Source organism: Myxozyma melibiosi (genome assembly GCF_037950935.1).
Source record: "Myxozyma melibiosi strain Phaff 52-87 chromosome Unknown BZA70scaffold_2, whole genome shotgun sequence".
NCBI lineage: Eukaryota > Fungi > Ascomycota > Lipomycetes > Lipomycetales > Lipomycetaceae > Myxozyma > Myxozyma melibiosi.
The window spans coordinates 901,351-924,646 of record NW_027042916.1 but is presented as its reverse complement, the minus strand read 5'-3'; the positions used below and the strand labels follow the sequence as shown (position 1 = coordinate 924,646).

At 51.1% G+C, this 23,296-nt stretch overlaps 12 protein-coding genes across 12 annotated transcripts; 7 read left to right on the top strand and 5 right to left on the bottom strand.

Annotated features, from left to right (window-relative positions):
- Positions 1–45: 45 nt before the first annotated feature.
- BZA70DRAFT_116162 (uncharacterized protein) lies at positions 46–1,380 on the top strand. The gene is made up of 2 exons (XM_064909456.1): positions 46–1,021; positions 1,090–1,380. Exons 1-2 carry the CDS (start codon positions 182–184, stop codon positions 1,126–1,128), a joined length of 879 nt encoding a protein of 292 aa, XP_064769878.1. The 5' UTR covers positions 46–181; the 3' UTR covers positions 1,129–1,380.
- On the bottom strand, positions 1,266–2,061 carry BZA70DRAFT_288296 (thioredoxin-like protein; the record flags this gene model as incomplete). Its single annotated transcript, XM_064914022.1, has 4 exons — positions 1,266–1,542; positions 1,614–1,638; positions 1,728–1,823; positions 1,908–2,061. The coding sequence occupies 4 exons, from the start codon at positions 2,059–2,061 to the stop codon at positions 1,266–1,268; spliced, it is 552 nt and encodes a 183-aa protein (XP_064769877.1).
- A 182-nt stretch (positions 2,062–2,243) lies between these two features.
- BZA70DRAFT_275184 (G10 protein) lies at positions 2,244–2,877 on the top strand. The gene has a single exon (XM_064912110.1). It carries the CDS (start codon positions 2,267–2,269, stop codon positions 2,708–2,710), a length of 444 nt encoding a protein of 147 aa, XP_064769876.1. The 5' UTR covers positions 2,244–2,266; the 3' UTR covers positions 2,711–2,877.
- BZA70DRAFT_275183 (fork head domain-containing protein) lies at positions 2,878–5,310 on the bottom strand. The gene has a single exon (XM_064912109.1). The coding sequence runs from the start codon at positions 5,125–5,127 to the stop codon at positions 3,193–3,195; it is 1,935 nt and encodes a 644-aa protein (XP_064769875.1). The 5' UTR covers positions 5,128–5,310; the 3' UTR covers positions 2,878–3,192.
- A 916-nt stretch (positions 5,311–6,226) lies between these two features.
- On the top strand, positions 6,227–7,639 carry BZA70DRAFT_116179 (putative mating-type switch/DNA repair protein Swi10/Rad10). Its single transcript, XM_064909457.1, has 3 exons — positions 6,227–6,667; positions 6,743–6,902; positions 6,971–7,639. Exons 1-3 carry the CDS (start codon positions 6,298–6,300, stop codon positions 7,485–7,487), a joined length of 1,047 nt encoding a protein of 348 aa, XP_064769874.1. The 5' UTR covers positions 6,227–6,297; the 3' UTR covers positions 7,488–7,639.
- A 63-nt stretch (positions 7,640–7,702) lies between these two features.
- Positions 7,703–10,250, top strand: BZA70DRAFT_275176 (uncharacterized protein). Its single transcript, XM_064912108.1, has one exon. It carries the CDS (start codon positions 7,799–7,801, stop codon positions 10,232–10,234), a length of 2,436 nt encoding a protein of 811 aa, XP_064769873.1. The 5' UTR covers positions 7,703–7,798; the 3' UTR covers positions 10,235–10,250.
- On the bottom strand, positions 10,251–12,530 carry BZA70DRAFT_275174 (uncharacterized protein). The gene is made up of 2 exons (XM_064912107.1): positions 12,116–12,530; positions 10,251–12,044 (listed from the first exon to the last, which is right to left on the bottom strand). The coding sequence occupies exons 1-2, from the start codon at positions 12,307–12,309 to the stop codon at positions 10,304–10,306; spliced, it is 1,935 nt and encodes a 644-aa protein (XP_064769872.1). The 5' UTR covers positions 12,310–12,530; the 3' UTR covers positions 10,251–10,303.
- Positions 12,531–12,646: 116 nt separating this feature from the next.
- On the top strand, positions 12,647–15,135 carry BZA70DRAFT_115762 (uncharacterized protein). The gene is made up of 2 exons (XM_064909452.1): positions 12,647–13,273; positions 13,333–15,135. The coding sequence occupies exons 1-2, from the start codon at positions 12,921–12,923 to the stop codon at positions 15,089–15,091; spliced, it is 2,112 nt and encodes a 703-aa protein (XP_064769871.1). The 5' UTR covers positions 12,647–12,920; the 3' UTR covers positions 15,092–15,135.
- Position 15,136: 1 nt separating this feature from the next.
- On the top strand, positions 15,137–18,539 carry BZA70DRAFT_115796 (uncharacterized protein). Its single transcript, XM_064909454.1, has 3 exons — positions 15,137–15,704; positions 15,781–17,030; positions 17,092–18,539. Exons 1-3 carry the CDS (start codon positions 15,367–15,369, stop codon positions 18,273–18,275), a joined length of 2,772 nt encoding a protein of 923 aa, XP_064769870.1. The 5' UTR covers positions 15,137–15,366; the 3' UTR covers positions 18,276–18,539.
- BZA70DRAFT_116029 (uncharacterized protein) lies at positions 18,539–20,336 on the bottom strand. The gene has a single exon (XM_064909455.1). It carries the CDS (start codon positions 20,183–20,185, stop codon positions 18,803–18,805), a length of 1,383 nt encoding a protein of 460 aa, XP_064769869.1. The 5' UTR covers positions 20,186–20,336; the 3' UTR covers positions 18,539–18,802.
- An 18-nt stretch (positions 20,337–20,354) lies between these two features.
- On the bottom strand, positions 20,355–21,475 carry BZA70DRAFT_275169 (uncharacterized protein). The gene is made up of 2 exons (XM_064912106.1): positions 21,274–21,475; positions 20,355–21,192 (listed from the first exon to the last, which is right to left on the bottom strand). The coding sequence occupies exons 1-2, from the start codon at positions 21,308–21,310 to the stop codon at positions 20,504–20,506; spliced, it is 726 nt and encodes a 241-aa protein (XP_064769868.1). The 5' UTR covers positions 21,311–21,475; the 3' UTR covers positions 20,355–20,503.
- On the top strand, positions 21,312–23,218 carry BZA70DRAFT_115768 (uncharacterized protein). Its single transcript, XM_064909453.1, has one exon. The coding sequence runs from the start codon at positions 21,590–21,592 to the stop codon at positions 23,132–23,134; it is 1,545 nt and encodes a 514-aa protein (XP_064769867.1). The 5' UTR covers positions 21,312–21,589; the 3' UTR covers positions 23,135–23,218.
- Positions 23,219–23,296: the final 78 nt, after the last annotated feature.

Sequence of the window (23,296 nt, the reverse complement as noted above, 5' to 3'; positions counted from 1 at the left end):
TGCAATCCGTAGGCCCAGCAAAGCTGTATAGTGCGACCCGGTGGATTTACGAATGTAGGTCGTTCACCGACCGAAGATTCCTTCCGCATCTCTGCGGATTAGGGCTGGAATAACTTACGCTTTGCTTTCATCTTCGACGACGGATGATTTCCAGCTATTGCACTCTCAAAAAGATCGCAAGATGGGTAAAATCCAGGTCGTGCAGGATATTGCGCGGGAGATATTTGTGAAGGAATACCTACGGCGCGGAGTTCCATGCCTGTTCAAGTCTCAGTTCAGACACCTTCCGGCTCTAAAAAAATGGATGGTAGCATCCGACAAGAGTAGCGACGGACAGGCGACGACAGCACCAGCAGCATCGCTAAACTTGAGATATTTTATGAAGTTGATTGACGGGAATGGACGGGATCCGTTTGTGGATGTTGAAACGGGTCGGTTTAATCCGAATGCTCCGCAGCCTGCTCCAGATAACTTCACGCCGCCGACGCAGACGGTGATTCAGCAGACTGATTTTACAAGGACCGAAGTTCCGCTGTCGCTGTTTCTGAAATTGCATTCAGCTGAAGCAGGACAGGTTCCCGAGCAGTTTAGAAATATCTACCTTGCGCAGACTCCGCTGCTCGAGACGCTTCCCGCGCTGAAGGACGACTTTGTGCCGAGGCCGGTGTACCTTCCTGTTGAGACCGAGAAGCACGTATACGGCTGCAGCGCGTGGATCGGGCGCAAGACGTTCACGCCACGGCACTTTGATCCGAATGAGAATCTGTACGTGATGGTCGCGGGTAGGAAGCGGGTTACGCTGTGGAAGCCCGAGTACGATACGAAGGATACGGAGACGTCTGATATGGAGAAGTTGAACAAGAATCGCAAGAGAGGGATTTTGGGGAACAGAAATTTCGGCGAACCGAAAGCGGGAGAGGCTGCGTATGATTCGTGTATTTTAGAACCGGGCGATGGACTATTTATTCCGGAGAGATGGTGGCATGAGGTTGAGAGTATAGGGGATGATGTTTCGGCCAGTGTAAGTTGCTCCTCGGCTCCTTACCATTTTTTATACAGTGTTGCAAAACTGACACGCTTTACTGCTAGGTGAATTGGTGGTTTAGAGAGCCCACGGAAAAGCGATGATAGACCAAGAACTTCTCGATTGTAAATAAACCGCATATTCTATACAGTATACAGACGATTTCCTAGCATCATACCAGGAAGATACAGATCGATACAAACATATAACATATATCACAAGCTCAGCCTACATTATCAGACTAATCCCGACCCTTTTCAATCGAGAACTTCCGCCCACCCTTCTTTTTGAACTCGGTCGCCAACACGCCCTTGCCATGCAGCATGCGCATCTCGTCACCACCGCCGAGACTCTTGCCGCCGACAAAGACGTTGGGAACAGTGCGACGGCCAGAGATATCGAGCAGCGCGTCTTGGATGATTGATCCGTGCGGATCAAGGTCGAGTTCCTTGACGGTAGGTGGCGGGTTCATCTTGTATGTGTCTTTGAGCAGGTTCTTGACGAAGCGGGAGTGGGGGCTAGAGGTGTGAGCACTTGTCAGTTTCCTTGTAGGGTAGACGAAGAAAGGGATCAGCGATTGTATGCGTACCAATACGACTTTGAGAAGATGACAACTGGAAGATTAAAAGTCAGTACAGAATCATGCAGCCATCAAGCTAAAACACTGCTATCATTATTTATATCGGTAGCGAGAACGGCTTACCAGGTGAGTTCAGGAGTAGTTCTTGGATCTCATCCAAGGGTTCATAATCACCTGCCCCCTTCTCGGTCAATTCCGTGCCTAGTGCCTCGGCGCGGACTGTTCGAAATAAACCTCAATTAGCATACAACAAACTAATAGAAGATCAAGAACCAGACCACGAAAGGTCGCGTGCACACTCACCAGCTTTGTAGTTAGGGACATCGTAGCCAAATATACTGGTGGTGGAGTGGCTGCTCAAGCCAGCGTTGCGGTAATGTTGAATGTAGAAGATCAAAAGTCCGGTAAGGAAACAAAACAGCAGCAGGCGCTTGGCTTTAACAGGTGGGTTGATCATTGTTTTAACTGACAAGAAGGAGGAATTGAGAATAGACAGAACGCGGTAAATTGAATTACAGGACACATCTTCGATTAAGGGCGACTTGGAAGGGGACGTGACTCCACGCACGCGTTGCGTCTTCGCGATAACGCTCGTGTCAGAAAAGCCCGCCACACCACACGCTCTTTCTACGGTCTACACAACCCGCTCGCGAGATAACAAAATGCCTCGAGTCCGCACACAACGCACCAAGAAGCCACCAGAGGGGTTTGCAGAGATAGAAGATACTTTGCTTGAGTTTGCAAATCGGCTCAAAGACATCGAAACTACCCCCCACGAAGGCCAGCGCAAGAACGAGTCGCTGTGGCCGGTATTCCAGATCACCCACCAGCGCTCGCGGTATATCTACGATCTCTACTACACGCGAGAGGCCATCTCTTCTCAACTCTACCAGTGGCTGCTGAAACAGGGCTATGCGGACGGCAATCTGATAGCAAAGTGGAAGAAGCAGGGGTACGAGAAACTATGCTGCCTGCGGTGTATCCAGGCGAAGGAGAACAATTTCAACGCTACGTGCATCTGCAGAGTGCCAAAGGCGAAGCTGGCGAAGGACAAGGTGGTCGAGTGCGTGACGTGCGGGTGTCATGGCTGCGCTAGCACGGATTAGAGGATGCGGGTGGTCATGGGAAAGATCATTACGGATGGCTGCAAAATGGGTTTTAATGTACGATTATCATTTGTGTCTGAGGAGCTGTAAATTATTCACTTGTCATCTTATCACACCACTAATGCTTGCTTTTGGGTTATGGAAATCTTTTAAATTCACAAAGAGAAAAAAAGTATGACTAAAAGTACAATTCACTGGTCTCAAAAAATTCATATCATACACTATTTTGTCATAAAATAGGATACCATCCATCACTAGGGAACAAAAAATTTGACAATAAAACTCCACCGGTAACACAGAACATGGAAAAATACCCCCGAAAATCCCAAGAATAGAAATTGAAAGTGCAGATAAGATAAAAAGGAGAAAAAAACAAAGAAACAGGCATTAAAACGGAAAAACTGAACGCTGTCAATTCACAACCAATCTGGACCAATAAGCAGGAAATAGAAAACAAAGGCAAAACCATAAAAATCTCTATATTAAAACGTCATCGTTCGAAACATCCCATGCGCGCGCATTGCACGCACCTCTTCACTCTCACCAGCAGTGGGTTCTCGAGATCGCGACTCGCTCTGCTGGAGGTTGAAACTCATCTCTTGAGCAGCGGCTTCGGTGCTCTTTGACGAATCGAAAGAAATGCCTTGGCCGAGTTCGCGCTTTTCCCGATTAAACTCGACAGCGCGCTGCACGACCCCGCATACGTCGACTCCGAAGACCTCGACGCCGATGTTTGAATCATGCCGTTTCTCGCTTTGCAGATCGTCTTCTGTATCGCCATCGCTACTCCGACGGTCACCATCGAGCATGCTGCCACCGTTGTGTCGACCGTAGTAGAAGAAATCATCAAAGAAAAACTGAGGCTTCATTTTGGTTCCCCGCTTGTCTGGCGATGAACAAAATCGTGTCAGATCATCATCGTCGTCGTTCATCTGCACTGCGCCCAGGCCTACTTGCTGGCCCATGAACGCGTGTGCTGGCACTACTGGAGATCCAGACTCGTCGAATGTAAAAGTGGAGTGTGCGAGCAACTTCCTTTGTGGAGACATGAACTGTTGGTGATGTTGGCGAAGATAGATTGGTGAGCCAAAAGGAGATGCCGATGCTTGCCGTTGAGGCCTTAGCGGAGAGAATGTAGTCGCCTCATACTGCTGCTTCTGCGGCGTACTACTCCGCAGCGGCGACTTTGCAAATGGTTGGTGAGAGTTGTGGAGAGGAGCAGTCGCCGGCGGGTTGAAGTACAGTCCACTTGCATCGTCCCTAGGAACTGCAAGAGAGCCGACGACCGGCGAGGTCATCAGACGGATATGTGCGCGATGATTCCGCAAGGACGTGTTGGGAGATATAGAAAGAGACGGGTGGTTGCCGTCAAATAACGACTTGCTGAGCTCGTCCTCATCGTTCTCGTAGAAGCTGTCCGCTTCATCGTCGTCTGTGTCAAGAGAATGACCGGTGGAGTCGACTGAGAGAGGGAAACTTGTTTGTCGACGAGAACTTGGCAGAGAAGCCTGCTTTTTCGCCCGCGACGCGTTATTTTTCGCGCTGGTTGGCCTCCGACGCGTAGCATTGTTCTTCTTTTTATCAGTGAAGTTGCTGACGGGCAAAAGCAATGACGAGTTCACGTCACTGGTAGCAGGCGTAGATGGCATGCCCGGCGCAGGAGACGACGACGACGCGAACGAGAGCCCTGGAGCTACCGCAGAAGACGACACCGACGTCGGCGCATTCCCACGAGATGCAGGACGCATCGGAGTCGCGAACTCGTTCTTCACATTATGCGGCTGCGGCGGAAACTGCAGAGAGGGAGCGGCAGACGCGTCGTTTGCAGAAGTACGTGCGCGCTTGACGACAATGTCCGGCGAAGAAGAAAGCGCATAGTCTGCCCCTCGTTTCGCCAGAGGCTGCAGCAGAGCCGACTCAGATTTTGTGGCTCGAGCGACGCGTGATAGGGTGGGCGACGTGTCCGCATTCGCGCCTGCATCGTAGCGTTCCTGGGTATTGGATCCAGAGGCATTCTGAGAAGATGACTGGGCAGAAGAAGAGGAAGCGAGAGCTTTTCGAGGACGCGTCTTCATGAAGAGATACTGCGAGCCAGGCTCGACGACCCAGTAGTTACCCTTACCGGGATCGTCCTTAGGCCGTTCCTGCTTCGAGAAGGCCTTGTTGAGAGAGAGGTTATGGCGGATGGAGTTCTGCCAGCCTGGGTCGCAGGACCGATAGTAGACAAATGTATCGTTTATCCACTTGTATATTTGAGAGAGTGTGAGGCGTCGGTTGGGGGCGCGTAGGATAGCCATTCCGATCAAAGTCGCGTACGAGAACGGCGGTTTCTCGCCGTCGTCATCGATAGGGGGCATGAGATGTGGAGGCGGGATTTCTGCGTTCGGTGACGGGTCGTCGTTCTCTTTAGGAGTCATGGAGGAGACTGAAGAAGAAAGAGAGGGAGCGGTGAGGATGTGCTGCGCGGCCGCTGCGTTCGAAGCCGAAGCAGCCGGCGGGAGAGGCTGAGAGCGCTTGACGGGTGGGGGTGGCGGCGGACGGTGCGGGACGTTGACTGAGACTGAAGAGAGCGGCGGAGGAGGAAGATGTACTGAAGAGAGAGAGCGCATCATGTTGTGGGAGGAAGGCGCGCGGATGGTGGAGAGCGAGGAGGAAGAGGAGGAGGAAGAGGGCGCGACGGAGGAAGCTTGGCCGCGACGGGCAAGCTTTGAGGGAGAGCGCTGCTGCATTGTGCCGGAAAGCTGCAGACGAGAGAGTCGGCTGCGAGGCGGAAGGACGAGGAGAGGACGAGGAGGAAGGCAGAGAAAGAAGGAGCAGGGCAGGATGAGGAAGAGGAAGAAGAGATGGGAGGATGGAAGGAAGGAAGAAAATGGCGAAAGAAAAACGCGGAAGAGAAACGCGGCGGCGGCATCGTGTTTGTGCGTGTCTCATTTTAGGTTCGACGTGACACGCGCGCTCCGACAGCCTACCAAATCGGTGATCTGTAAACAAACCGATTTGGCTGTGACCCACACGTGATCTGCGAGTACGAGAAAGTAACTGAGAGAGCTCCAGCTGGAGGATGCTGCGATGCTGATAGTGAGCGCAGAGAGGCCTTTGACCAGACAGCAGCAGCCCTCTGTCCCTCCACCTCCTCCTCCCTCGAAGCAGCACCTGTCTGCGTCGACCGATATGCGGCACCGACCTTTCGAGGACGGCTAGTATGTGACAGACCCTCCAGACACAAGATCTCGGTACCACATTCCTCACGCCAACCCTAACAGTACACGCCTTTTCAGCCAGATCCGCAATCTTGCATACTTTGACTCGGTGCCTCGTGCTCATTCGGGCGCGACTATGCCCAGGGACAGGCGCGTGCGCAGAATCTTAGTCTTTTCAAACCCGTTTGCGGTAATCCGCTGGGCGCGCCGGCTGCGGTGCTGAGCGCTGCCTTCGTCTCGAGATATCTCGAGCCGCCTGTCGCGTTATCCGCAGCACGCGTTGCGTCTCCCGCATCACTCGCCGCTCCCGACAATGACCTCATCTCCCAGTTCTGATAATTCTAATCCCATTCTCGGTGCACCCCACGGTCTGTCTGTCTGCACAATATGAGTGGCCTTGACCACGACTACTTTGCCGACAGCTCGGTCGAGCTCACCGCTGCCGATATTCTCGCAGCAGAGCAGCAGCAGCAGCCACCACAGCGACAGCAGCGCAACGCCGTCCAAACCACCTCCGCACCAGCTGCCGCTTCGCCTTCGCCTGCCCCGGGCAATCCCCGTCAGCCATCCCGTCCTGCTGTCCAGCAGCCCACTCCTCGACTGGTCTCCGCCGGTACGATTCTCGTCAACCGCAAACAAGATGGCAATCCCGTACTACAGCATATCAAAGGCGCTTCTTGGGAGTTTGCAGACATCACATCCGACTATATGCCCGCCGAAAACGTAGCCGTTCTCTTTCTGAGCTTGAAATATCACAGTATGTCACAATATATTACGTTACGATTAAAGGATTCAAGACAATGAATCTGATATGCTGATCTACTACACGCAGGACTACATCCGGAATATATCTTCAACAGAATGGGAAAACTTGGGCAATACAGAAATCGCATCCTTCTTGTCGTCGTCGACATCGAGAATCACACAGATCCCATAAAGACCCTATCAAAAGCCGCAATCGTCAAGGAAATGACAATCTTTCTTGCTTGGTCGTAAGTCTCTGCCACATTCTCTCGCTCTTCTCGTCGTGTCTCGGCTAACCAGACTAATATCGTCACAGTGCCCGCGAAGCAGGAACTTACATCTCTCTCTTCCGCAGACTTCAAAAAGTATCTCCTGCGGCGATTCAGGGCAAAAAAGACGAAGACTACAACAAGCAAGTAGTCGAAGTGCTGCGGACGATTCCCCGCGTGAACAAAACCGATGCGGCAAACCTGCTGGCAAATTTTGGTTCGGTCGCCGGCGCAATCGACGACTTCGGCAACTCGCTCCACAACATCCCCGGCTGGGGCGAACAGAAAATCCGACGGTTCAAGCAAGCGATCAGTGAGCCGTTCGTGGCTCGGAATAACAACGCCGTAGTTGCGTATCGGAATAAAGCACTCGCCACGCATACTGCCTCTATCCGCACTGCTTCACCGCCGCCTCAAGTGGAGCCCGCGCTTGGAACCGAAGCAGAGGAAGAGACTCGGCAGTCTGAAGTGTCGAGAAAACGTGCTGCTGCTGAACCCATTATTCGTGACTCGAATAGTAGAGCATTCTCTGAAAATATGGCTCGTCTTCGCGGAGAACGGTAGCAGGTTTTTGTCTATACGTCTTAATTCAGTACTATTGTACGCCCGGTGTTACGGAGTTCTTAACAATGTTTTAAACTACTTGGAAATAAACGAGCTTGAATTGAAAATCAACGAAAGAAAAACCTGACCTATCTGCGCTGCACTTTTGCTGTGAGCCGCGTACTGTCCAGGCCATCGAATATACTTTTAGTCACGTGAGATTTAAACTTTATAAACTCCCAACGAGAAAAAAAAACCACCGGTTAAACAAAAAATTCTTAGCATCGTGGTGTGCTACCAATACCACTCCAACAAGCCAACACACACAAACAATGGCTGATAGCCCTATTGAGACCACGGGCGATATAGATTCAGTAACTGCTGTCTCTACAGCGGTTACATCTACAGAATCATCTTCTACCCCGGCAGAAAACACGACGCTGTTCGTGCGGTCGATTCCATTCTCTGCCACTTCTGAATCGCTGTCGGATTTTTTCTCGCAGATTTCCCCGGTCAAGCACAGTGTGATTGTGACCGATCACAAGACCCATGAATCCAAGGGCTTTGGATTTGTGTCTTTTGCACTTGCCGCTGACGCGAAGAAGGCACTGGAGGAGTGCCGGAAGACCAAGTTCGAGGGTCGGTTGCTCAATGTTGATTTCGCAAAGAAGCGTGAGCGGAAAGAAGCGCCAAAGCAGCGCGCTGTCTACGTTGACGACGACGGATCTGATGATGAGGACCAAGATGGTGAAGAGCCACGGACGGATAGCACCGGCCAGAGTATCGAGCGACGTCGGCCTCGATTGATCATTCGCAATCTTCCGTGGTCGGTCCGCGACCCGGATGAGCTCAAGAAATTGTTCATGCCGTACGGAAAGGTTACAGAGTGTATTATTCCGCGCAAGGCCGGTGGTCGCATGTCTGGATTTGCGTTTGTCACTATGCGCAAACGGATCTCGGCCGAGAACGCAATTAAGGCTGTGAACGGCAAGAAGCTTGACGGACGACCGATCGCGGTTGATTATGCGGTGCAGAAGGACCTTTGGACTCAGCATCAGGCTAACAGACCCGATGAGGACGCTGATGTTAAGGAGGAGTCTGATGAAGACGAAGTCAAGGAAGAGTCCGAGGATGACGAGGATGACGACGATTCGATCAAATCTGAAGATGACGATAGCGAACCGGAGATCAAAGACGAGCCTGACAGCGACACTGAGATCAAGCTCGAAGACGATGAAGATGAAGATGACGATGAAGATGATGAAGACGGTGAAGATGATGACGAAGACGAGGAAGACGAAGACGAAGACATGGACGTGGAAGACAAGCCTGCCACTCGTCGCGCCGGCCCTGACACTAAAACGCCCACGACTGTCTTCGTCCGCAACCTCTCCTATGCAACCACCGCCGAGAGTCTAAAGGCTCATTTCGAGACCCACTTCGGACCAGTCCGGTACGCTCTCCCCGTCATCGACAAGGAAACCGAGATGCCGCGCGGCACCGGCTTTGTCTGCTTCTACAACTCTGAAGATCATCTTTCATGCGTTACCTCGGCGCCGAAGCAGATTGCTGAGAACTCAATCCTAATTGCCGATGACGTCGACCAGCGCTACGTGCTCGACGACCGTGTTCTCTCAGTCACGTCGGCGGTCGACCGTGAGCGCGCTGAGAAGCTTCAGACTGCTGGTGCGCAACGCAGACTTACGGCTGCTGGAAAAGACAACTCTGGATCTCGCGACAAGCGGCACCTGTTCCTTCTCAACGAGGGTCGCATCGCGCCCGATTCAGAACTCGGCCAGGCAATGTCGAAAACCGATATGGATATCAGACAGCAGTCTCTAGCCGCCCGACGACAGCAGCTCCGCAGCAATCCGTCGCTTCATCTGTCACTCACCCGTCTAGCTGTGCGCAATATCCCGCGTAGCATGACCGAGACGCAGCTGAAGGCGCTCGCTCGCAAGGCAGTCGTCGGGTTTGCTGAGGACGTCAAGGCCGGTATTCGTCAGCCCCTTTCAAAGGAGGAGCTTGAGCGGTCGCGTGCAAATGAAGAGCAGCGCGGTATGATTGGCAAGAAGAAAAAATTTGGTGTCGTCAAGCAGGTGAAGATCATCACCGAGGACAAAAAGACCGGGTCAGGACGTAGTCGCGGATACGGATTCATCGAGTACGCTACGCACCGATCTGCTCTGATGGGTCTGAGATGGCTCAATGCTCGCGAGATCGGACCTAAAGATCTGACAGCGCTCCAGGCCGATCTCGACAAGATCGTCACACCGGAATCATCTTCCAAGACCGAGACCGGCGAAGCCTCCGAGGGATCTCAACAGGCGAACGGCAAGGCGGGCAAGAAGGGCAAGAAGTCGGTGATTAAGGACGCGGAAGATCTACGGAAGCGGAGAATGGTGGTCGAGTTTGCGATTGAGAACATCGAGGTTGTCAAGCGCCGCGAGGCACGGGAGCTGAAAGCGCGGATAAAGGTCGGTCAGAAGAACGCATCTGCCGATGGCGAAGGGAACGGTGATGATGACGAGGCAGAGAAGGAGGAGGAGGAGGAGGATAAGGTTGTGGTTTTCAACAAAACTCGTGCGAGTCGGGGTTCGAGTCGGGGAGGACGTGGCGGAAGTCGTAATAGTAACAGCCGGGGAAGAGGTGGCGCTGCTGGTATCGGTGCCGGAAAGAGAAAGAGAGATGGCGAAGAAGATCGGTCGGGGAAGAACAAGAGACAAAACTCCGGACGGGGACGGGGAAATTTCAGAAGAGGAAAATAGAGTAGGGATTTATGTTTTGTAAATAAATGTAGGATTGTTTTCCGTATATATGACATGCCTTACGAGAGCTCATGGATATACCATGTCATACCCGCGTCGCCTCCATTTCTCCGCCTCTTCCAAACTTGTACCAGGCGGCCAGCCGCAAGTTACCCTAAAATCCCATTTTATATAGAAGTCCGGTGCATGACTTATTTTGATCTTTTCGTAATGGGACTCTGCCAGTTTCCATCTTTCTGCCCTTCGGTCCAGTCGTTCGCTCACAGGGCCGAACTCGTAAACAACAAGCAAGTTGCGATGACGTACCACCAGCTTAGACAACAAGCAGAACCAGATTCTTTCGGCAGGTCTGCCATTGTGAAACAAGGCAGGTGCCTCGAATCGGCGCGAGACCATTCCTGCCACATGACTGTTCTGCAATTGGTGACCGTACAATAAATTCATGCACCTGGTGAAAGAGTCTAGTGTTTCATTGTATGTTTTGCTTTCCCGGTAATTCTCTGTATAGCGCAGACAATGCTTTTCCGACAATGAGAACAGATCGAAATCTCCATCCCTTCGGACTATCAGTCGGGATGTCTCGTCATTCAAAACATAGCCACTACCTTCAGGCGTTATCAGTAACGATGCCTTCAGGTCTGACGATTCATCGCGGTCATCGTCCAATAGACGATTCTCAAGTTCTCTTTCTTGCGCTTCGGTATCTTCACCTGAAGCATCATCATCGACGTCATCGTTGAGGCACACTAAACGCAAATGGTTTTCATGACTTTCCGAAGGTCCCGGTGGAGGACTTGGTGGTGATTCGGATGAGTGTGATGATGTTGGTGATGATGGCGATGATGGTTGTGGTGGATCTTCGGTAGAAGCAGGCTTGATACCGATAAACCACCCTCTCAAGTTCAGCCCTCGCACGCCTTCCATCTCTACATACCGCAACTCGGTACTCTCAATTAGTCTTGCATAGTAATCCCAAATGCTAGTTTTCTGCTCCCAATCCTTGGGATCGAAGCTCCGCATAACCATCGTTTCGTTGAAGCCGGTCAGCATCAGAGCTTGATCGCCGAGCTGTAGGTTGATTCCCAAATCAAGTCTGTAATGTGGCAGATCCAAAGTTTCACCGGTTTTCAAATTAACGATAGTCAGTCCGCCTAATCTGTTGAAACCCAAGACCAGCACCTCGGCATTTGAAGTTAAGGCGATAGAATGAACTGTTGAGGGAAATTGCTGATGATAAATACGTTTGAGCATAAGGTTCATCCTGGGACCATACATCGAAGATCTGCCCCATGTTTCTTGCGAATGGGACTCATTCTCTCGCAAATTCTCCAACGTATACACCTCGACATACCCGTGTTGGAAATCGATCGCTATAGATTTTCCGTCCCGAGCCACGACAACAGATTGAGCCTTCTTATCAGAGCTTTCGGTCAAAACCAGTGTCTGCCATAAATAAGGTCCATGCATATCCTCTAGTTCGAAGTTCCCGCGCCGGGTTCCGGGACGGGGGGGAGTGTAACGATCATACATCACACAATGAAGATTGTATATATGGACTGTGCGTAGCGGAACCGGACTTGTGAGTTTATTGCGCTGAACGACAATAAACAGCGTACCATCATCTGAACGAGTAGAGCACTCGTAATACATAGGGTCAAAAAGACCTTCTCCTAGCCATAAATTATAGGCCGGACGTAGCACCAAGCCAATCGATTTCTGACGAAGAAAGAAGAGGTAGAGATATTCCAGCCAGCTTTCGTTGTTCTTGCGTTTAGGCCATGACGCTGACTTTTTATGCTCACGACCACACCTATAATTATAAGCGCGTCAGTACAAGAGATCAAGAGAAATTTGCGGATGTTTTGAGCGACAGTGGCATACGAATGAGGAACGATCTCCAGATACTCCAATTCGGCGGGATTTTCACATATACGCTCGCGGATATGCTTGGCTAAAACAGCATCACGACGAAGCAACTTCAGCCATCGAGAGCAGGTATGTGAAGCCTGGAGGAACGCTGGGGCATCAAGCAATTCGAAAATCCAGAGCAGGATCTCGTCTGGTAGCCGTTCCATGGCAGCGAGTTCTCTAAACTGATTCGAGTCGTTTCGTATTTTTGGCCCTTCCGTACTCAACCTGTAAACAGAACAACGCGTGATCTGCAAGGCTTATCAAGCCTACTTGCAAACCTGTAAGGCTCAACCCGGATCTGATAAAAACGTTCGGCCGGCGAATATTTAGGCAGATGCAGGGAGAAGCTGGGGTGGGAGCAAAAACTTCCACGTGATCAGATGAGTTACCAGGTATATTGATCCAAAATAACGGTAGGGTTCTTTATAATGGTGCGCAGCCCCCCTATCCTGTAGGCCAGAATCACTGTGCTTTGATACCCAAAGTAAGCAAAAATGATCTGTAACAGCAGCCGCACCTAATAAACTTTCTTTGTTTGTTTGGTTGCCGGCTGAGTTTAGTTCTGGACCAAGATTTGGGTCGGTATCTCGAGGGCACGGTAATCGTCCCCGGCCTCTATCTGCGGTTATTTTTGTATATCATCAACGGCAGCACCTCTTGGAGCAGTGCAATTTGTAACAGCATGTTTGTTTGAACCTTTAAGTAGCTCTTCAATGACGAGTACAAGTTCTCTGCTCTTTGCCGCCATTAGTCTTCTCAGCTACCAATAATTCCCATGGCGTCCTCAAAAGCAGGTGACCAGCCCGCCCTGCCATCTGCAGCCGACGGTTCGGAGTCGCAGCTCCCTTTACCCCGGGCGGAGACGTCGCTACCGACTCCCGTGCGTCCTGCACCGAAACCCTCGCCTGCTGCGAGCAGTAGTTCGAGTACCATGCGGACGTTTACGGAAGCAGTCGATGCACTTTACGACACGGATCCCGAACTGGCTGGCGATTTGCCGTTTCGCGTGAAGGACCTGCGGAGGTGGATTACTTGCTTTTGCGCTCTTGATTTCAATGTGGAGGTCGGACCAGAGTTTGAGTGCATCTATCCGGCTGTCCATCTGTCAGAGCAAGATCTGAAAACAATGTATGTAAGATATTATTGGGAAGATCGTGAAGTTAACGCTAATTATGATTCGACTTAAGTTGCTTCTCGTCGTTCCCTGAGCAAAGCTACGCTGAAAACACCGAGGAATTTCACACATTCCGCTTCAAGTGCTCGACACGAGACCTGACATTCCCGCCGGCAGCTAATAGCCCAAAGATGTCTCGGGCATATACTAGTCGGTATCTATACGGTTACGTCTTATTCCAGCAAAGATACGACTCCACCAAGGCGCGAAACTACTCACAGAAAAGCCTGACACTGCTGTCGCCATACGAATTCCCCGCGCTATTCGAGACCTGCGTGCGAAAAGCTGCGCAGTACTGTTTTAGTACCGCGCTGCTTCCCACTTTGCAAACGGCAGCAGGACACATTGCCGCTTGGCCGGCGCCTGAAGCTCTGATAAGTCGATTTAGCTGGAGCATGCAGAGCAGCGGAAGCAACGGGCAGACAAAGAAGAGACACATTGAGCTGGCATACCTGGGGGACAAGATAAGGATCCAGGCGTCTGCAGCTGATCCAAGAGTGCCACTGGGAGAGTACAGTGAGTCTGGTATCTTTTTATTTGGGAAGAGTGGCTCATGGGGTGTGCTCATGAGGATGCTCGAAGATCCAGCAGATATATACACGGTGTACGAGCACGTTTTACTGGGATACTCGCTTGGCGTTTTCGCACCCACGCCGTCGTTGTGTAGCCAGTTTGTGACCAATGCGGTTGACTTGATCAAGCCCGTTCCGTATACTGGTCTGATCCGGGAATACGTGACGATGCACGCTGATCTGGAGTCGATGAACGTTTTGAGTAAGAATCCGGTTCCGGGTATCACAGGCTTCACCAACCCGTTCTTGTCACAAATCGTCTCAGACTGCGACGGTGCCGTGAGTCTACTCGATATCTGCACGGCGGAGAAGAAGCTGGGCATCAAACGTGCGCGAGGAAGACTGAACAACATGCCGACGATGAACGTCAGTTTTCTGCCGATCCTGCCCGACTTGATGCCTTCGACGGCATCGACGCAGCAGATGACGGTCGACTTACTCTACCCGGTCACCGCGACAGTGGAATGGCAGCGGAAGTCGTTCAAGAAGCTGCTGACGGGAATGGGAATCTCAAAGATCCCCACGTCGATGACTTCCACTAAGCCAAAGCTGCTAGTCCGTGACCGGCAGTTTATTAAGCGAGTCCGCCGAATGATCGCGGATTCAAATGCGGCGACTTCAGCTGCAGAGGCAAAGGCGATCCAGCTGAAGATTGACAAGTTTGTACGGTTACATTTCGCGAATCTGACGGCGAAGGTGATGGCACCTGTTAAGCGGTTTCTATTTGTCGCAGAGACATCACCGAAGAATTTCTCGTACGCTGAGTTTATCTACTATCTATCCCAGCTGGACGGGAAGGGCGGCAGCTCGATCAGTAGCACGACGATGAGCGGCGATGTACTTAATGGTATGATTGAAAGCACGGGGAAGGCGGCAGTGAAATCGGTTCACATGTTTTCCACATGGGGAATGCACCATGAAGGCAGAGAGAGCCTCTCGAATGAAGTCAAGGACGAAGACAGGAGCGCAGGAGACGGTATCGAGACCGCAGAGCAGGGCGCGGCGGACGAGGACGAGGAAGGGAAAGAAGAGCCGGCGGCGCAGAAGGCAAGCGCAGCCGCGAAAGCTGACCTGCAGCACGAGCTGTACGGGGAAGCGGTGCAGCCCGACAAGGAAGTGTTTGCCGGCAACGAGGGCGCGCTGCAGTTCTACACTGCCCTGCTGCGGTCGGGCAACTTCGAGGCGTGGTGTTTTGCATAGACGGGATGATTAATAATTAGACTAAGACATGTTCCATAATCCTTAACGTAAGCGCCAGTTCCGTGCCGAGAGAACAATGGGGCGGCTCTGTGCTCGGACAGCGGCATAACCCTCGCGCGGCGGGTGCACAGCTGCCAGCCGAAAGACAGCGGCGTCGGCGAGGCCCGGAAGTCGGCCGCCGTTCCGCCGAGAGAGACGGCCAAACTTCCTCTGCCGTACGTCTTCACGACCAAGTTCTTAAGCATCTGCTCCCTCCCGCGTCCAGAGAAGAAGCAATGCTGCCGTATGGTCAGTCCAAATCGCCCTATGCCCTCTCTTCTCTCATCCACCCGCCCGACAGCTCCCAGCAACCCGAGCTGCCGAACAACCTACCCGCAGTCCGCAGCCTGTCTGCCGCGGTGTCGGCCCAGCAACGGGCTGTAGAACAGCCCGCCGCTGCTGTCGCCGACGAGCACAAGCGCTCCCGCGCCTGCGACAACTGTCGAGCGCTCAAGGTCCGCTGCGTGCCTCACGACGAGTCTGACGCCTCTGGAGCCTGTCATCGCTGTTTCAAGTCGGCGCGGAAATGCGTCTTCACCGTGAACCCGCGCAAGCGACAGAAGCGCACCGATACGTGAGCAATTTTTCACCCCCCTCTTCTCAATTGGCTACTTTCAAGCCAGTCTACTAACTCTACGATTTTACTGTAGCCGGGTCGCTGATCTTGAGAAGAAGCTCGACGAGCTGACGCAACGGCTCAGTGCTGCTCGCGAGGAAGGGGAGTCTGTTGGATCGCCTGATTCAGCCGACGGATCCAGTCGCGCTACCGGAGCAGGTAGTCTTATCGCCTCCTCTGCCCACGCTTCCGAACCAATATCCCGTTTATCGCCTTCGACTCCTCAGCCTGGATCCCGACTGTACTATCATCCATCCAATGGGTCTACTTCGACTTCGCCTCCTGCGCCTGACCCTGTGGCGCAACCCCAATCGCGTGCAAAGTCCGATGAGTACCGCAGCATGTCCAGCCTGGCTGAGCTCGCAGCCTTGAAGTCGCATGGTGCCTCGGCCTTCCAAAACTCGTTTCACGCTTTTTTCGGACGTCCTGCTCCTGAGGCGTCGAACCTGCCAGTCGTCGATCCGGCACATATCAGGAACATTTTGACGAAATACGGTCTCTGCGATGGGTACGCGCAAGGTGTGCTTGAGTACTTTGTCAAAACAGTGTTGCCTTGTGGCAGCCTGGTGTACTTCGATCCCGATACCAAATTCGAAGATTTGATCCAGACGAAGCCATTGGTGACGCTCTCGATTTGTAGCATCGGCTCAACCAAGAACGGCGCAAAAGGGAGAAACGAGATCGCGTCTAGTCTTATGTCGGAGCTATACAAAATTGTCTCCGAGCAGGTTCTGATCGTCGGAACTAAATCGGTCGATCTTATTCAGGCGCTACTGATTTTGACATTCTGGTACAGTCCACCGGAGCTGTTTGAAGCCCGAAAAATTCATGTCTTCACTGCATGTGCCGTCGCGATCTCCAGTGATATGGGTATAGGTCAGCCTTCTCGTCATCGAAGAAAACTTTTTGAAAAACCCTACGATCAAAAATCTCCTGATCCAAAGATGGAGTTGACCTCTCTCGAGCACCGTCGCTTATGGATCGCTGTATATCTCTCAGCGAGTTGCTACAGCATGCTGTTTCGGCAAATGACACTTCTGCAGTGGTCTCCTTACCTACAAGAGTGCTGTGATGTCTTGGAAAATCAAACTGAAGGAAGAACATATTTCGATCAAGTACTTTGCAGCCTTGCCCGGCTGCATTCCATAGCGGACGAGATCAATTTGATGTTTCATCCGGCTGATTTCGCAGAGTCAGTGGATATAAATGATCGGAGAACGACAAATCTAATGCGAATGTTTGAGAGACATCTTGCAGCTTGGAAAGCGAAATCTCCCGACGACCGTAAGCTCCTGTGCTTTTGCGATTACCTGCTTGATATACGACTAACACTGATATGCTGCAGCTTTCCTCTTGATTTCATACTACAGCACACAGATCTTCATGCACGAAATTGGCCTCCACAACAAAACCAACCGGTCCGATTTCGTGATTCCCTTCACAGAAACCTCGCTCAATCCCGACGCCCCGATTGTGACGCCTCTTCATGTGGAGTCGATTTCGTGGTGCATTTCCTCATGCCAATCTCTCATCGACATATTCTGCACCTGTGACTTGACGCGATTGTCGTATGCCCCGGTGCATATCATCGGACGAGTGATTTACGCATGCACGATTCTCCTAAAAATCTCAATCATGATTTTGCGCGTTGACCGGATGTCTTCAGTCTGCTCGATCAGCATGGTGCGCCCGGAATATTACCTCGGACGGGTGTATCAGCAGATCTCCCTTCTTTGCTCCGACGGGCCTTTCTCTCTCGTCGCACTAAAGTTCAAGTACGTGCTTGGTCATTTGTACATGTGGTTCCACCGCGTGAACCGCGGGGCGTGGAGAAAGAGCAGCCAGGGTGGTAACCCGGAGAACAGCCGTTCGAAGCCCTCGCACCGAGCTCCGAAAGCCACGACTTCTCAGACCCGCAATGATACAGATAAGCCTGAATTATTCAGCGGAATGACGGAGTATGATGCTGCGAGCTCGAATCCGGCCTTTGACGAGAATCATGTGTCGACGCTAGACATGCTGAGCTCTGTTGCCGTACGGGAGGCGGGACAGAATCAAAACTCGTCAGAATCTCCACATACCACCACAGCTCCTTCCAACCAGCCCCCGGCCCGGGCCCGGGCCCCAGTCAATGCGCCTCTAGCTGATAAGACAAACACGCCCTCCTCCTATACGCCAGAGGAAGAAATTCGAATGGCAGACTCAGGATTGACCATATACGAACACATCTTTCAAGAATTCATGGGCGGCGCTTCGGACGACACAGGACTTAAGCCCGAAGACTACAATCCCACGCTGCCAAACTATGCAGCAGGCGACCCCAACCGGCAAAATAGCACACAATTGCCGCCGGAGGCGTATTTCGGGAAACAGGATATGGCGGACTTGAACGCGTACGACTATCTATCAGCCGATACGGGAGCGTTCTCGATGAGCCATTTTATGGACGATTATTTCTGGAAAGACTTGTATTTCATCAACAACGGACAGGCGCCGGACCCTGTTGTGAGTTCTGCACCTGAAACTTGAATGGGTTTATCCCACTTGCGTTTATCATACATCATGTTCGTTTGCTCTTTTGTTCTATGGTTATTGGCTCTTGGGTTTCATAGACTGGCTGTCGCCGTCACACATCGTTCGATTTTATGTACCATGGATATATACATTGTGATTTTTGTTTGCTCTCATAGATATTTTCTCTGCTATGTTATGGATTATATGCAGCATTACATGATTTGCAATGAATACGATTTAAAATATATAGTTATAATGACTTAGCGCTAAATACAACCGCAATTCTCACTAGACGACTCCATGCAGGATCCACTGTTCATGTATAGTGTAATAGAAACTAGAAACATGCAAAAGTCACACGGAAGTACCACAATCAATACCAGAACGGAAAGTCACAAAAGATGAAAACCAAGAACGAATGAAATCCAAAATATAATAAAATTTCTGCCCAATAAACTCCAATATAAGCGCCAAATTTCATCCATACACACCTCTGAAGCAGGGGTAGTGAGCTGATGATTGAGATAAAAAGGTGCGGGCGTCTAAACCGGAGGTAAAACCCGTCCGTTGTCGGCCCAAGGCGCAAATGAATCTGAAGGAACGTCAGAGTAGTCGCTGCCTTCGCTACCGTAGAAGCTAGGCATGAGTTGCAGATACGTTGCATCAGATGCGACGCTTACAGCGCCAGGATTCGACAAATACTGTGACGAGAACGGAGAGGACAAAAGTGAGTTATTGTCCGCGTAGTCCGAATTTGTATCTTGAACGGGAGCTGAAACTACAGGGACTGTGGAATCGGAAAGAGCTGTACCAGCAGTGGCAAGCATGACAGCATCGACTTCAGTAATGTCAACGTCCACGATAATAGCTCGCGAAAGATGGAGCTCCTGGCAAATCAGCTCGACTTCATCCCGCGATCTATCGCCGAGATAGACTCTGAGAAACTGTTGTCCGTTGTCGCAATGCTGCACGCGGAAGCTCAGCTCGCCAAGTTGCGAGAGCTTCTGGATATCTCGAACTATAGCTGACATGTTGTCTTGATAATCCTGCTGCCATTTGGGAAAAATGACGTACGCAGACTCCTGGGTCAAGGTACCCACGGTGCCAGATTCGTACGTCGGAGTCACATCGAAAGAGATGCAAGCAACTTGACGGGTAGCACCCGAAACAGTCTTCTCGCCGTCAGCGTTCTGAGCGGATCCGAAGTATACCGAGGAGTCTTCAAACTTCCGGGGCGCGTCAGCGAAGGTGACACGAACGGTGTTGTTCTCGGTGACAAAAACATTGAGCTTCTTCTGATGAACATATGATGGCCCCATCTTCTCAATTGAACCGGCAAGCTTGGAAGCTCCAATACCGCTAGCGCAGAAGCCGGCTGAGAGATTGGAAATGACGTCGGCCATAGGACGAACGTTGTACGAGAAGTATCTCGCTGAGCCGCGGGCTCGAAAGCCGGGAAGCGAGTATCCCATTGGAGATCTGTGCAAAGTACCGCCAATTCTCGGACGATAGATTGGGTGTGCAAACGTAGTGCTGTGCTTGATGTTGGATAGTCGAGCAGAAACAGAATTGAAACGAGCTGGAGAAGCGTATGCTCTGCTAGAGTTGGTGTAGCCCCGCGCCTGCTGATTGAGAGCCTGTCGCGTGAAGGAGTCGGAAGAAAACCAATGTCGCGAAGATGTCGAATACCAGCGAGAAGAAGACCCTGAAGGCGCCTGAGGAAAACGAGGTCTGTTGTTGACTGGCACGGGCACTCTCACTGGAACGAGTTCACGTCTGCGGCCAAATAGACCGCCGCCGCCACCGCCATTGTTGCCGGGTGGCCAGCCTTCTTCGAGAGCCTCACGAATCGCCTGACGGCCTGTTTCAGTAACACGCCGCAAAACGTTCGATAAGGCCTTGATGGCCCTTTCACCGGGAGGCATGATGTTGGTGTGAAGGTGTATTTGCGAGGTGTATGAAGAGATCGGAGAAACTGAGCGGAAGCTGATGTGGCGAGACGCAGTGAGTCAGTTGACGTCCCAACAAGTCACGTGAAATGACCACGGAGAAGAAGCGCCGTTTCATTACTTAAGATTTGAATAATAGAATGTAGGATGTTATTCCAGTACTCGAGCATCATTATCAGAGGACGTATGGTTTCTACTGGAGGTACTGCAAATTAAACAGTGATGATTACCGAGGTTGACCTTCTTATTCTTCATATCGTACATACTCGTAATAGCAACATATCGTAATAACCTCTACCTTAACCCAGGCACACCATTATACCGGTCATTATTTTCGACCTTGAACACAAGTTGCAGGAAATACTCGTTTGTATCCTGGTCATAGTGAGTCCAAAATTTTCCCGGCCTTCTGTCAATCTCCTTGTTAGGGATCTTGAATGCCACAGTCTCATACGGCTCCGCGGCGACCAAGAGATATTGAAACCGTTTGTTGTCATTGGCGTTCTCCACAAGCTGCTCGAAAGCGCTCATAAATCGATGTCTTGGTTTGATCTCCGTTGTGATTTCAGGGTATTGGAGTTGGAATCTCAATCCCTGTTGCCGGGTGACCGGATCTCTGATCTTTGTGATTCTGTAGCCTGGTCGTCCAATTTTCACGAGGTTCTTCTTTACTTGGATCGAACTGGCGCCAACACCTGCCGTCTCACTGGTTCCGTTTGTGAGCAGTAAAGTATCTGTTCTTCCCTCTCTCTGGTCTCTTGCCGCGCGGCGAGCGAGATTAGTCTGATGCTTCCGTCCTTGCGTGTGCGCCAGATATGAGCCATCACTGAGATGAATCGACAGGCAAAGTTTGCATTCAAATGATCCCAAGTGATTCTTGAAAAAATACGGATCTTTCTCAATATCAATCGTCTCAAGCGCTAGCTTTCTTAACCGCTCGCGCCGGTCTGCGTTTGTTTCACTGAAACCTGCAACACCTCCACCTGTAGGTAACGTAAAAGATAAAGATTAGTAAAAGATCCAAAGATGTACAACTTGTTATGCAGAACGACACGTCTTCTCACCTCCTTTCTTTGAGCCCGCTCTATTCTGATAATCCATATTCCTGCTTGCTTGTAATGGCTATTATGTTGTTATTTGTACACTTTACACATTAATGCGGGTGTGGCACCAATCATAAAAGTTCGACGCCGGCGAGCCCTAACCCCCGACGAGAATCCGACTCCCCGCCGCAGAGAAAGAATTGTGGTTTTTTCTACATCTTTCGCGTAGCAGCACACAACTTCACACGAATCTCTGGTGGGCGTTTGTTTGAAGAAGAGGACGACTCTGAATTTGGAACTTGAGAAAATTATTGCCTTGCCAGACTTTGTTTCGAAAATGGCGGCCTCTGTTCCACTCACTAGCCGCCAATCCCGGCTCTGCAACGCACCCTTGAACAACATATCAAAGTCCAAAGGGTTTTCGGGTTCTCGTCGGTCCACTGTTATCGCTCGCCTTGGTGTTCGACACACCTCTACACACGGCGATGAAAATACGCAAAAGGACAACACATTCGATTTCACGAAATACATCCCCAACAGACAGCCACCTGGTGCAAGACTTCTATCTCCGCCGAAGCGGAAATTCGTGCCTCCGACAAGACCATTGTTCACACGCGAGGGCGGCGATGGCGATTATTTCAGAAACGATATAACATCGACTCGAGATAAGTTCAGGCTTATCAGCTCAGCTCTTGATAAGAGTGTGGAAAAACCAAACCTAGTCGGCACTCCGCGCGGCGATTTTCGGAAAATAGAAAGTGGCAGAAGACCGGTTTATGACATTGCCGGTCTCCCCAAGATTCCGAAGATGGCCCGGCTAGCTAAAATGGAGACTGCAGAAATTTCCCAGGTTCCGGGTGCGAAAAGTTTGGTTGGTCTTTTGGCTGGGTTGGGCAAGCGTCGAAGCGACGCCATAAAGGCGCTTTACGATAACAACGCTTGGTCGTCTCTGGTGTCGCAACAAAGACGACAGGAAAATGCTGCTAGAACAAAACAAGGGTTGAGACCATTGCAAGGGTTGAGCCCATTGCAAGGGTTGACACCATCGACTGAAACTGCCATCCGGAAAGACCCTTCGGCATTACTCGAGGAGAGATTTGGTGCTACTGCGTCCGAGAAACCACAAGCCGTCTTTGCGGCGGAAAAGATGACTGCACGGGGCGATCGAATAAAGGGCAAGAAACCTGCTGTGACGGTACAACCCACATGGACATGGGCACAAAATGCCGAAGATATGAAGAAGCAGTCCGGTGATATTACGGTCAACGTGGTTGATGCCGAGGGTGGATTCCATCAAAGCTGGACTCTACAAGCGGCTCGTGAGTTGTGTCCATCCACACACTCGATTGTCAAGACGGGAATGGCCGGAGAGGTCATGGTGGTCAAGTACATGCTGAGGCCACATGATGTGGTGGTTGCCGATCGTGAGGCTACCTCGACTAAGGCGAAATCCAGCAAGGCCAAGACTTTCAAGATTCCTTTGAGTATTGAAGATCATGATATCGAAATCAGGGCGCGGAAGATTGTGGAGAATCTCGAGAAATTCGAGCGGGTCTCAGTCACGCTTGGAAGGACAAATAAGGATATGAATCGTTATAGAGACCGTGAGGATCATGTTGAATCGACATTGATCGAGATGTGCGAGGCAAAGGGCGCCAGACATAGCAGGACTCTCGAGGAGAACAAGAAAAGAGTGGTCTACTTCGAGAGCGCAACAGACGACGGGGTTCTGGCTGAGAGCATAAACGCTAGCAGGGACGAAACGGACGAAATGGACGAAATGGACGATTACATCGGGGAGGAAGAGAATTATTTGGAGAATGCGGAGGGGGATGTGGAGGAGACACCTGAGGAAGAAATGTCAAAGTATTGGTCGGATTAGAGTATGCTTGTTGTAGGAAATTTTTGTAAATTTTTATGCGCATAGATGGTCAAATATATTAACGATATTACATCATTTAAACTCCAACTCGATTATACGGTGGTATAAGAGTCAATTGGTACATATATGCCCCGAAATTATTCTCTACAACTATAGCAGACA